General features: G+C 34.4%; 1 protein-coding gene across 2 annotated transcripts in view; it reads right to left on the minus strand.

Moving 5' to 3' along the window:
* The window catches only part of FNBP1L (formin binding protein 1 like), a 113,551-nt gene that overhangs the window by 15,352 nt on the left and 83,938 nt on the right, over positions 1-14,261 (minus strand). For both annotated transcript variants that reach the window (XM_049879752.1, XM_049879750.1), the window contains exons 6-9: positions 12,907-13,011; positions 9,172-9,300; positions 7,182-7,328; positions 5,182-5,385 (exon numbers count right to left, since the gene is read on the minus strand). In XM_049879752.1, the coding sequence (XP_049735709.1) occupies positions 5,182-5,385; positions 7,182-7,328; positions 9,172-9,300; positions 12,907-13,011 (585 nt within the window). The remainder of the gene's footprint in view (positions 1-5,181; positions 5,386-7,181; positions 7,329-9,171; positions 9,301-12,906; positions 13,012-14,261) is intronic.

Here is a 14,261-nt window from a genome sequence, read left to right on the forward strand (position 1 = left end):
ATAGCAACTTAAACCACACAGGCGCACAGACACAGACACCACGCGCACACACACGTTCTCCTGCCCAGAACCGGCAGTGGAGACTTACAAAGTTAATCTTCACACTGATCACATTTGGTGTTGTAAGCCTCTAAAAAATTTTTTATTTTTCCCTGTTTTCTAAATCATGATGTTTTAGAGAGGGTCGAGGGATGTCAGGCAGAATTTTACATAAAAAATAGGAACGAATTTTAATAAATATCTGACAAAAATATCTACCCCTTATCTATGATGAATTGGCCATATGTATAAATGGTCATGACGATAAGAAAAGATGACATTTGTTATCCATTATCTTTCCAAATTAAGCTTAACATTCTTTAGACTGTCAGTAGTTTCAGAAAACAAAAAGCACAACTTGTTTCACTACGTATGACAAAACACCTGCTGAGGAAATAAAGGTTTAAAGACAGATATTCACTGTCTTCATTAAATGTTACCAGAACAAAATTATATATGAACAAGAAACAAAATACATAATATATTTGAATTTGGTGTGTCTTATATGATAATTTTCATCAGTGAAATTTCTAAGTGATGCAAATTATATTTTTCATTTCTATATTAACATATTTTAGAGAAAACATTAAGATAACTATGGCTGAAATAAATGTTTCATTTTTCAGCTAAGCTAGCTTTCTTATTAATTAGAAAATAAATTTACAGTCATTAATCTCAGATTTGGGGATACAAAAAATCAAGTTCTTTATAAAAACACTACATTTTTTGGCCTTTTTTTGAAAAAGAAATAGATGGTCAATACAAAAAAATCTTGCTCTCACACACAATTATCATGACTATACCTAGAAATTTTCATATACGCACTATACCTTAGTAAACAAACAATGGAGCTAAAAAAGAGTGTCAGTTAAACAATTAAAATTATTAGCTGTTATTTCATTTAAACACAGGCCAAAATCCTGAGAACTGTACTCTGGAAAGAAAAGCTTAGAAGAACTTGGAGCTCAAAATTATTACTAATTTAGACATAAACACAGATTTACTGCCAGATAAATCTGTTACTTAAAAAAAGGTACTCAGTGAACTACTCAGTGAAGCTCAAATGAAGCAGTTACATTAGTGTGTATATTAACTGGCTAAGTTTAGGTATGCCCCCAAATATCCATTAAAAGTTACAATCTGAAGTCACAGAAGGAAATTATACCCTTGGTCCCTCAGAAAAGTTCTAATGGTAACACTGTTAAACTAAAAAACAGTAATCCAATATTTTTCATATCCTTTCTGTTAGTGGGAACCATACATACTAATCTTTCTTTAAAAAAGTTTTTTTTTTGTTGTTTTAGAAAAGACAAAAAATAGGTATCTAAGAAAAAAACCTCCAACAAAAATAGCCTAAAAACAAGAGTTTCTGAATAGAATGGTAAAACTTAGCTTTAAGAAGTCTCAAGACTTATTTTGCAAGCTTAATGGACTGAAAAATACATTCTAATCCATGTAAAAACTCATAAATTGGCTTATTAAAGCATATCTTCCTCCTTTTTCTGATTTGCCTATATTGAGAAAACTCTTAAGTGGAAGGAAAACATCTATATGAGTTAATTTAGAAATAATATCTAGTACACTACCAAGTACCAAACAAAACAGAAAGAAATTTCTCAACTCCAAAGTTGTTATAAGCCTTCCACCCTGCTTCATCCCCCAATCCCCTAACTCATCTGTCATTCTATCTTGCATGGAAACTAATGATGAAACTGGGAGGGTTCTGGCCTTCTACAAATAGGCCCCTATAAAAACAATGTATTAATATTTAGGATTAAAGAAATATATGAAAATAAAACAAATAATGACCAAGCAAACAGTGTTAAGCTCTGCAGTTGTACCCATGAACTTACTCAGTAAGAATAAAGATGCCACACATTTAAGTGTCTCTCTCAAGGGTTCACAGCTCTACCTGCCTAAACTGTTTTTCCATAGGATTACATTTACTTCATAACCCTATGACTATAAGAGTACTATGACTGGGCCTGGCAGACTCAATATGTAGGATGCGTAAACAATTACAAAAGTATGACAACAAAGTAGTAATTTCTCATAATAATTTATATAACAACACAATATTTAGTGTTGTCTAAACTGACTTACAGAAGCAACATGGGAATTAATTGTCCCCTCATAATTCAGGCAATAGTAATCTGAAATATGATTTCTTAAAGTCTTTCAAACAAGTGTTAAAGGCTTTTAAAAGTGATTACAGGCACCCTGTAATGCCTGAGGTATACTATAGGCTTATCCACAGAGACTTTTCAAAATGTCATCAGTTACCTATACTATCATCCACATACAGAATTAGGTCAATAGAAGACAAAAGTAAGTCCAAAAAAGGACCCGCTGCATTACTGAACACCATTTAAGTCTGTCGTTTTCGTGGAAATGTAAATAATAAAGCAATCTTGCCCTAAATTAATATATCTTGTGCTACGTGTGGCCAAAAGAGAAACCCAACTGATGCAATTTGAAGACAGGAAGGGCTACAAAAAGTAAATGAGAAATGAAGGGAGAAAGAAAGGATAGACGGGAGGGAGAAAGGGAGGAAGGGAAAGAGAGAATCCAACTATAATGAAGGTATCTGTTGATGATTATACTTCTTATGACATTGGTAGAATCTGATTTCTTATCTGCAGCCTATCATACCTTTGTTTTTCATATGCCCAAACAAACCTTACGAATGTCTCTAAATTATGAGCTGTGAATATTTAAAATGTGCTCTTAAATTAAATCAAACATAAGAGAAAACAGCCTCACTAACATAATGGAAAAACACTTATTTATTCCTTAGTAGTATAATTTTTTCTAAGAAAGAATATAATATTTGCTTTTTACTATTCTAAAAATTTTTATTTGCAGAGTGGTGTCAGGAATGAATAAATGCTAAAAGCTAGCCACTTTTTAAAAACAGAATAAATGAAAAATTCTGGTAAAAAAAATTTACCTTTTTTTAATCCAAGAAAACAAATTCCAAGTAAACATTACTTAATAAATCTAGTGTTTTTATAGGTTTTACAATTTACAAAGTACCTTCTAATATATTATCTTAATTCAATCCATAAACAATCTTGATATTTAACATGCTTATCTTTTAATTTTTATTAGCTACTGGAAATTGTGTTTTATTGCTTCTAAAAGTAAGGCAATTAAAATTGAGCTTAATATTGTTACTGTCGGCAAAACAGTATTTTATAAATTGGCAGAAGTATTTGCGACAAATTACTGAAAGTCTTAAAAATGTAAATACATTACAAGACAATGGCGGACATATGATTTCACAAAAACAAAAACAAAAAATAGCTAAAATATGATTGTACCCAGCACCCTCTTTATAATACCATTCTTTTATGGTTGAATATTTCAAATGTTATAAAGAGGAGTTGTTTTTTAACTTGAGGGCAGCTATACTTAATTCTGTGGGTTTTTTTTAACTATGTGTTTAAAGGAGAGAGCCTTATAATGAGGGTGGAGAGTATTAAAAGCCACACTACACACACAATAGGCCATCATGCATTTTAACCCATTATTAAACTTACCCCTCTTTTGAGGCTTCTGAAAGAAGGAATTCTGGGCTTCCCTGTTTTTATTTCATTCATACAATAATGCACAGGCTCAATGGAGAATGTGAGAAACTGGGACCCGTTAGGAGTACTGGATGTGAATAAACTAGTAGGGGTTAAGGGTGGGGACTGAGGCTAATACGGAAATAAAGAAAGGAATCAATAAGCCAAATGTGCAGTTTTTTCCTAAATGAAAATTCTATTTTTGGCAACATACTTCTCATAGAATATACCTCAAAGTTTTCTATAAAAATGTTATAAGAAGGTTAACATAAGTTTTGCCAAAGGCTCATTTTAAAAAGTCAAATTTACTTTAAAAAATGTACCACTGCATTTGATCATTTCTTATAAACTGAGAGATTAGAGATACAGAATACACAAATTATAACGTTAGAGAGAGAAATATGACCTAGATAAAAATTGTTCTTCTAATTTCTGGTTCGTTACACTCAGTGCATACTTGTTGGGAGACAGAGGCCACAGCCACGGCTGAAACAATCTGAACGGCAATGTCATATGTGAAATAATACAACCGCAACTGACTGCCAGGCACAGCCAAAAACTTTTCATTAAATTTGTGGCTTTCCTCTCAGGCTGCTTCTATTTCATCCTGATTTCAGTATTCCTTATATTTCTAAGCTTTCCTCCCTACTCTGATCTGACTGGGAAAGGTCTCATCTCGACTTCTCTCAACTGGGCAATTTCATTAAAAACATGAATAAAGCTTGAGTTAAGTACAATTGTGCCTTTAAGGATATTTAGAGGTATATTATAATTTGAGTTAGATTTTAATTTTATCTACTCCCATATATCAAGATCATGAAAAATAATTAAAATAATCAAGCATACTTTATAAATAATAAACACAGAACAGCAGATTACAAGTATCTATTTATCCTCCTTACTACACAATCACTAAATTGCCAAGAAAGATAAAACACTTATCTATCCCATTTGCTTGCCTTCTGAGCTAGATTTACCTATTTAAAATAAACAGCTTATCAAAAAAAAGAATAAAATATAAATAGCCAGTCAAAAGGTGGGTTCTAACAAGAGCGAAATTCTCATAGCAGAGGATCTTTTTTTAAACTTCAATTAACCAAGAACCTTAAATTCTTCCCATTAAAACTTTATATGGATGATAAAAATAATTTTACTAGTATGATCTAGAAGACCTAATTTGACATTTACCATGCTGTGAGCAATTTATTATTGCTCATTCATTCCAATTGAGAATCGTAAATTTTAGTGGTCTTTTAGTAGGATCATAAAGTTTCCTTAGAAATCCTGACTGAAACTATATATAAACAAAATTTCAAAAGCATATAATTTAAGTAGATATTAACAAATGATTTAATATTCTTATTATAGTGGTGGCCAAATGTTATATCCAGTAATATTTTTTATTCTTAAGTATAAAACTGTTTCCTAACAAGAAGTTAACTGAATCATTCAAATTGAAAATATTTATCCTCCATTAACAGTAAATCATTATTCATTCAATACCTACATTGGTTTAACTGACATAGTAAAAAACAAAAACCTGATTAGCATGTAAGAATGTTATGACTTTTACCTTTGGCTTCTTTCCAAAGAGCCACAACTTGCCCTTGGCCTTTCCTACTGTGGTTTTGGCATCCATCTTCCCACTTTCCTGTTTGGATGCACTGATAGTCCCATCAGAAATGGTTCTATAAATATGCTGACTGTAATCTTCAAATGGAAAGTCTCCTGGAGGTTCAAATCCAGACTTGAAGGAGTCTACCACCATTTGAGAGTCCTGTAAACAAGAAACATTAAGTTTTAAAACTATTTACTACTCATAATACTACATTAGCTGTCCAAACTTTACCACTACAAGAAAACAACAAATAAAAATTTAAAGAAATAGTTCTATAATAATCATTAAAGGTTTAAAGTGAATGATTTCATCTGTGAATTTGTAATAAACCCTAAATATTTTAATTCCCAAAAGAAAGATATACAGCTTATAAACAAATATCACTTTATTAATCTGTAATATTCATAAAATGTTTTCACTCAGTATATGTTTAACCCAGTGAAGTTCAACTGAGGACTAACTGGCCAATAAGAAAAGGCCTAACTGACAAGTAGCACGTGAGAAAAAATTCTGAGAGGTTTCAAAGAAAAAAAGGCTTTGCCTTAAGGGATGGCCTTTGTTTGGAACAGCAGAAAGTACATCTAAATTGTAAAAGCAAGTAACAGACCAGTAGAAAAGTTTTCACTCATCTAAAGGGTGAACATAAATAAAATATACTCAAGACATACTGTAGAATGCCAACAGAGCAACAGGGAAAGATCTCACAAGCAGCGGTGAGAGCAAAATACAAGTCTGAAAATAAGTTTAATATAGTTTAATACTGTTGACCTAAAACTTAACATGCAAATAAATACTACATGTTGTTTTTGGACAAACACATCTCTATCTGAATGTTTACTGACACCTTAAACTCCTTTTAAAATAGAATACTTATTTCCACAAACTCCTCCCCACCCCCAGCCACCTCTCCTCCTCTGTTCCCTATTTCTGTTAATAGCACATTTTGTCTGTCATTTAGTCAAAAGTCATCCTTAAGTTACACCTTCCTTTTGTCACTAATGCCACCCCAGGAATCATTTGCCAAGTGTTAAGGACAGAGAAGAAGGTGGAAGAGGAGAGAGAGGAGGAGGGACTCAACTATATTGTGCATATAACTTTGGATCCAGCCATATCCAAATACAAAAGCACCTTGGAATTCCCAGTTAAAGAAGCTCAAAATCCTCTTTTCTTCGCTCAAGTTAATTTAAGTTAGGATTCTATTATTTGTTACAGGAAGGAGCCTCACCAATATAATACCAACTTGATAGGCTTACTGTGAAGCCTAAACACAATGTGGCAGACAACAGGCACACTACAAACACTGGTTCTCCTCTCTTGCTCTTCCCTCATATCCTCGGTTTCTGCTAACCATGCTTTTTGGTCACTCAATCAACATTTACTAAGAAATGACCAGGTAAAAGCCTCTGCTAGACCATCATCAGTGATGAAGAATACAATGTGGGTAGATACACTTTCTCAAGGAGTTGATAATTTGGAGGTCTGTAATTCTGGAGTTCTACTCATAATGCCTTCTTCCCTCCTCCTCATGGGTCGTCACTCCCTACACTACCCATCCTTTAAGATGCAGCTCGACTGCCAACTCCTGTGTTAAAGGCAACTCTGACAACTCTAGGCCTGTCTGACCATTCTCTTTCCCTAAGCTTTCACTAGCCTAGTAGTACGACAATTTGTAACACAGGATTCAGAGTTTAGTTACTCTCTTGGAGCAGAACTGAAAAAACTAGTGGGGAAGGGAAAGACAACTTTTTTTAAGAATGAGAATGTTAGCATTTAGAATGTCCTGAGAGTCCAAAGTGCTAACCTACTCCAACTTATTTCAATAATTTCTTCTACAGATACAATTTAGAATAAACTATCCATAAGATTACTTCACTCCTTTCCCTTTTCGTTTTACAAACTTAAAGTACACACCTAAACCAAACACATTTATTCAAAGATAATTATACAGCACTTACTCTTCTTTCATCAACAGATTTTGCTGCAAGAATCATTCCTTCCAAACATTTTGAAATGATAGGAATAACTTTGCGTTCTGAGTCTGCAAATCCCCGATAACACTCACTGAGTTTAATAGTCCTCCGTTCATCCATTTCTTGTAGTTGCTAACAAAGAATGTTTTAAAAAAGAAAAATTAAAAAGATCAATGACTCTTCCGAAAAAAAAAAATTGAAGAGCTCTTACTCCAATAGTCACACTGTTCTTGTTACTTCCTTTTAACGAGTGCTACAGACTTACAATATTTTAAACCTGAGGCCTGTTTGTTAAACAGCAAAAGAACGAAGTGGAAAAAAAAATAAAATCAAGGCTTTTTTAGTACTTCAAATCAGGTGACACTGGCCTTTAGTAAATCCTAAAACCAAGTGGCACTGGCTTTTAAGCCTTCTGAAAGGAACACCTTATGGACTACCAGCCCCCTGCTCAACCCTTCCCTCACCTTTCACTCTTCAATCACAGCAGTTCTTGTTTTTGCTTTCAGGAACAATTTCATCTGAAGGCAGAATTCTGGACCTTTTTTTTTTTTTTTTTTTTAAACAATTGACCTATAACATATACACATCTGAGACTTCTAATCCTTTAAGTCAATTCAGATTACTTTGTTAAGGCCTGGCTGGACCAAGGCTCCACAACTGTTTGCATACCAATAGGTATGGAGACCTACCAGTCTACAGCTCAGAGTGACTATTTAATAACTAAGGGTCCAGGGACACAAGAGAAAAAACAGGAAAGCACAAGGTCAAAGTGGCACATATATGGGATCCCCACAATTCAAAAATTCATTGGCACATGCTACTATGAAACATGTTGGAACATGTGAAGCCCTATAACTTCAAGGTATTTTTTGGCATTTCCTATTTGCCAACACTGATCTTTCTCTCTCTTAAGAAGCAACTACACTGCTCAAGTCCCCATCCATTTTCCCGTAGTCTTCATAGCACTTTTCCTCTGTGACTACTTCCTGAAGCTTAAGAGTTTTGAGATCTGCATGTTCACAAAAAAAAAGTGCTCCCCAGCATCATAAAATGGCACAACTGCTCTACAGCAAGGACCAAACAAAAGGATCAGCTCTAAAACACAAAAGGTAGTTTACCTCCAGGTTAGGGCCTCCTCAGAATATGAAGGCTTAGCCAGTAAGCCTAGAAAAGCACCACAGAGTAAGGACTGGCAGGTCTGAAACTCTGGAGGAAAGGACCAGAACCTGATGCCCACCCTAGTCCATCAACTCTCACTGTGCTTTCTCTGTACTTCTAACTCCCCTTACAAAAAAAAATATACCTGAACTGATGCTCCTTCCATGTAAGGTCCGCTCTCCTAGATACTACCTCGTGTAACACTTTCACTAAACCCCTTTTTCTAATTTCTCTCCTTTCTAGAATAGGCAGCAACACAATTTAACCTTCAGGTTATATTCTGGAGTGTCTGCCTAGGGCTGTCTGGCAAGGGCCAACATCAGGTAAGAACGGACAGGGTTTTTAAGCAGGCTCAAGGCCTGAATTACTTTTACGATCTGACAAAAGTCAGGAGGATAAGCATGCAAAAACGAAGCCAGTAAATACATTTTATAAGGCTTATTTCTGGCACCTGGACTAATGCCAGTGAGTCTGGTATGGTGTCAAAAGGCTATATCCCCATTCTAGGTGAACACATTAGAACACAAAATTTCACTGGGTTCCCCCAAATTATGGCAAATATTTAATGATACTGTATTAAAGTTCACTTCAAAAATGTTACTGTCTCAGTGGACTGTTTATAACACTAATAATAAATCTTGTGATTTAAAATTTACTTTTTGAATCTATAACCATAAAGAAATCTCTTAACACCAATCTTAATGACCAGTGAATCTAGAAATATTATCATGTCTGGAATTTTAAAGTTATGTTTTACATTTAAAGACTAGCATTTCCAACTCTAAAACTGGATTAACTTCATGTATCTAAAATTTACCTTGTAAATCTGAGGAATCACTACGTAGAAATGTTTGTGTTGTTCTCCATTATAGTTTTGTAACTGGGCAGCATATTCATTTTTATTCTCATCAGCCATATGTGTACGCAGATTCAACTGCTGTTTAGCCTGGAGACAAATTGGTCCAAATCATTATCAACAACAAAAAGTCACAGCTTATACTAGCTTATACTGTACCTAGATTATATCAATGGAGAAGACAACGCCTGGACATCAAGAGAATAATGAAGTGGTAAGTTTGCTGACTTTCTAACTACTGATATTTAAAATTTAGTAAATGGCAACATCATGGCTCTGAACAGTAAGCCTTTAATCAGAAGAGAAACAGCTTCAGTAATATTTTAGACCAATAAAAAAATTAGTAGTAAAACATTTCTTTAAATCTTATCTGCTTATATCCAACTCAGAAACACAGTGAGACCAAATAATGAAAAAAGAATGTATTTTAAGTAGAAAAGAACAATAATATTTCAATAACTATTCTAATATATTCCAGCATCAACATTCAATAATAATTTCCATCTCTCCACAAAACCACAGATACTTTAAGAAATATAGCTGTGTTCATTTCAATCTCCTCTTGCAGAAATGCTTTTCAACTAAGTCAAGTTAGTATTATCTACGTTAGTTAGAACGTCAGAATCTATACTTAACACAAATTGTTACTTCTAGATTTATTAAGTGAAATTTAAACAAATTTCTCAATTGTTCTAAAATAACAGGAAAAAACAAAGTTAGAATTCAACTCAATTTCCTACAGTGCTCCAAGAAACAAATCATTTCAGATGAGAATGTTTTATAAAATTGTAAAGCACACTATGTATCAACACTGCATTGCTCTAATTTCAGTTTCAACAAATATAGTCCCTGACCTTCTAACAATAAGTTCACAAGTTAGTTCTTCTGAACTCAGGAACAAACTGACCTACCATATCATTTGTCAGTATGGTAGCCAAGATCTCAGATAAGCCCCCAAAAGTCCATTTAATCCACAGTGTACCTGAAGATTACAATCAGTAAGTACTATGGAAACTAAGGAAACCCTGGTGGTGTAGTGGTTAAGTGCTACGGCTGCTAACCAAAGGGTCGGCAGTTTGAATCCACCAGGCACTCCTTGGAAACTCTACAGGGCAGTTCTACTCTGTCCTATAGGGTCGCTATGAGTCGGAATCGACTCGACGGCACTGGGTATGGAAACTAAACACCACAGCCCAAAATATTTCTACAAAAAATACATCTGAAGTTCCAATCTGGGCCCCTAGGTACACATTTGTTTACCCCTTCCTCTTATCCTCCTCCCTCAATAAGCTGGTAGAATAGAAGAGTCCAAATTATTCCCTGCCCACAAAGCCTAAGAATTCTGACAGGGAAAACACCTCCAGTTCCAAGTCACTGGCTGTGATTTCCCTGACTTGGGACAGAGAAGTCTGCAGAGTCGGTAGGACTACATTAAGGCTAGGAGCTAAACAACTGAAGCCATCCCACTGGCATATTCTTGGCTCCACATATACAGGCAGGCAGTCCCCTGGGGTTATGAACAGATGAGCTCAGTTCCTAAGTCTGTCTTTAAGTCAAATTTGTAGATAAGTAGGAACAGGTAACATATGATTCTTATTTCACATCAGTTAGTCAAATGTTTTAGTATATAGTATATATTTTACTTTTCTACACATATAAAACACTTAAGAAACATTTCAGGAGTGTCACGTAGTAGTGCCTGCATTTGTTATTACAAACCATTGTATGTATTTAACTCAAGTGTTTAATACAATACACTTTATGGCAGCCCTTTCTTAAGTACCCCAGTCCAACCAGTTGTCCATAAATCTGACAGTCTTAACTCGGGGACTTAACTGTACAGCCTTCCTTTTCTTTAGGAAGCTCATTAATCTGCCTGCTCCCATCTCCCCCCTCCTCCCAACACCACTATTGTTTTTTTTTTTTTTTTCCATTTTTATCAATAGTTGCTTCCAGCTATGTTCCCTTTCCTCCTTCGTCACTTAAAACAGAACTCCCCTATTCTTCAGTTTCTAAAGCAAATCCTTAAAGTATTCCTAACTCTCTAATAAGTAAAAGAATTGCAAAAACAAAAAAGAACATAAGAAAAAAGGAAGCTATAAACATAATTCTGAACAAATTATGCCAAACTAACTTACAGACATGTTATATCAAGATTTTAAGATGTCTGACTAGTCTTTAATGATATCCCTGTAAACAAAATAAAGAAGTAAGTTAAACGAGAGTCCAGTTAAAGAGTAACCTTAACTTGCCTAGCACATAAAGTGTGTGCTCAACCAATGTTTGGTAAAAAGCCAAATGATTTCTTAAGGAGTCAATGTCAACCTGCAGGGAAGTCTCCCATGTATAAAACAGTGCTATCTCCAGCTTGTTGTGGCCCACATTTTTATCAAGTACTCATAACACGGTGATCAATTAAGTGTATGACATGATGCTAGAAAAAGGACATTAATGTAATGGATGATCAAAATCAGGATCCAAAAATCTTAACAGCAGAATTGAAACTAATAACTGATACAGATGTACGTATGAATTTAAAATCTTAACAGTCCAAGTTCTCTTTGAGAAACGCACATCCATATACCACAGCGTATGTGAGAAAAAAGACATGGGGATTGAGATCAATAGAAGGAACTGTTAAAGCTACAAAAAAAAAAGTGAAAAAACTCCCTTGAGATTGTACACTTCTAATGACAGGGAACATACTGAAAGGCATCATTAAAGGGTAGAAAAGACACAAGCATAGGTTACACCAGAAGACCTTTAAGGTAATTCTAATCAGGAATTTATGTGATTTTAAGGTTTTGTTTGCTTGCTTTTTTTTTAATGGATAAAGATAATAGAAACCCAACCTGAAGGCAGGATACAAATTATTCCTCTCTTCCTGATTCTATAGGGAATTATAAAATCCTAAGGAGCCCTGGTGGTACAGCAATTAAGCGCTTGACTGCTAACCAAACAGTTGGTACTTCGAACCCACCCAGCAGCTCCGTGGGAGAAAGATGTGGCAGTCTGCTTCCGTAAAGATTATAGCCTTGGAAACCCTATGGGGGAGTTCTACTCTGTCCTACAGGGTCGCTATGATGGCGACAAGTACGGGAGGCGTGGGGAAGGGAAGTAAATGGCAGTGGTTATAGGGTTGATCCTACCAACAGTTATGCTACAGAACATCTGGCCCAGTATCAATCACTGCGTGACAAGAGAGGGTTTGGTTTTCCAAAATGAGTGAATGAAAGAATACATAAATATTTAGTATCACGAACTTCTGACAGTTTCATGTTTTCCCTTCAGTAAAGCTGGGGAAGCAAACTACCAACCCCATTTGCATACTCCATTATCACACCTTAAACTTTCTATTTGTTTTTCTTTTGCAATTGGAAGCTCACTCCCAACAGCAATTATGTCTTTCCTATGCATTTTGAATGCAGCAAAGATATTACAGTTTTGATCAATAAATGAAATTAGCACATATTAATTGCCTTCTCAGACCAGTATGTGTAAATTAAAGTAGGCAAATATTTGCATATTTTAGATTTAAATGCAGTGTATCTATTGGGAAATTCTAATACTGATACTAGTATTAAAGTCAGTTTAGATTTTTTCTTTTTTTTTTTAATTTTTATTGTACTTTTAAGTGAAAGTTTACAGATCAAGTCAGTCTCTCACACAAAAACTTATATAGAGATTATTTCTTACCTTTTCAACATCTGCCTTGGTTGCATTGGTATCATTATCCAATCTTTCATAACTCTGTTGTGCCTTTTCTGCCTCTCTACATTCTCTTTCAAATTTCTTTTTACTCTGTTGAAAGAATTGAAATATCACACTGAGAAATAAAATTAGATTTATCTCATTTAATAACTTCAAGATGGTGTCACTGTGCACTGTGTAGAAATGAATTGCACACTCAAAATAAAATCAGTTCTTTCTAAACTAGAAAATAAATCTTACCGTTAAAACCAATTCATGACCTTAAATAACCAAATATCAGACATTAATTCTAGACCATAAAGAAAAAAAAAAAATCAGGCATGATGGCATTAATATTTTTTATGTATTTCAACTCCTCCCCATTAAAAAAAAAAAATCACATTTTTAAAATTTTTACTACAAGTTTATCTTCAGCAGGAGTTTTTTGGTTTGTATGATGTTTAATGACTGGTTTTATTTGGGTGGTTGGTTTTTTTTTTTGTTGTTTTTTTTCAGTGCGACCCCAACATGGTTTGGAAAATCCCTCCAAGGTACTTCTACATTGTTCCTCCCAGGCATCCCAGGAATATCTCAGCCCAGTATAGAACCAGGTCTTTTTTTTTTTTTTTAAACACATATATAATTGGCTTTAATGTAACTTTGTCAACACTATTCACAACCTAGTATTATTACTTTTTCCTTTCCTGTACACTTTTTATCCTAGAGTTAATAAGTATCTTTTTTTGCTCAGTTTCGCACTTATCTCTACTTTAACCTAAATTTCCTCCAGTTCTTTAAATATCTTCTCAGTCACACTGAATACATTAGAAATTCCTTCAGTTTTACTTTCTTGATTAATTCTCTTCAAAGCCTTCTGATCTGCTGAAATCTGGACTGGTTATCACCTAGACTTCTATATAGCTATTCTCTTGGGAATTCCCTTCACCACTATCATGGGGATCTTTTTCACCTCTCTCTTGACTTAGATTCCATGTTTCCCAGTTCCACACCTTCCTCTTTTTTGGTTTACTTCCACATTTTGCTGGAACACATTCAGTAGCAGCTTCCTAAAAGAAGGTTTTTATGGGAAATAATTTTTGAGTCTCCATGGCTGAAAATGCCTTTATCGTCACTTTTAATTGATAAAATTTGGCTGAGTATAGAACTCTAAGTTGAAAATCATTTTTCTTCAAAATTTAAAGGTACTACCTTTCTACTGTCTTCCAACTTCCTGTGTGACTGCTGTCCAATTCCAATCGGATTCCTGATCCTTTGTTGAGAGCATATTTATTTTTCCTTTCTAGTTTTTTTTTTTTTTTATAGAGGCTGTAGGACCTTCTCTCTCTTAAGAGTTCTGAAAT

Source organism: Elephas maximus, chromosome 3 (assembly GCF_024166365.1).
Source record: "Elephas maximus indicus isolate mEleMax1 chromosome 3, mEleMax1 primary haplotype, whole genome shotgun sequence".
Lineage (NCBI taxonomy): Eukaryota > Metazoa > Chordata > Mammalia > Proboscidea > Elephantidae > Elephas > Elephas maximus.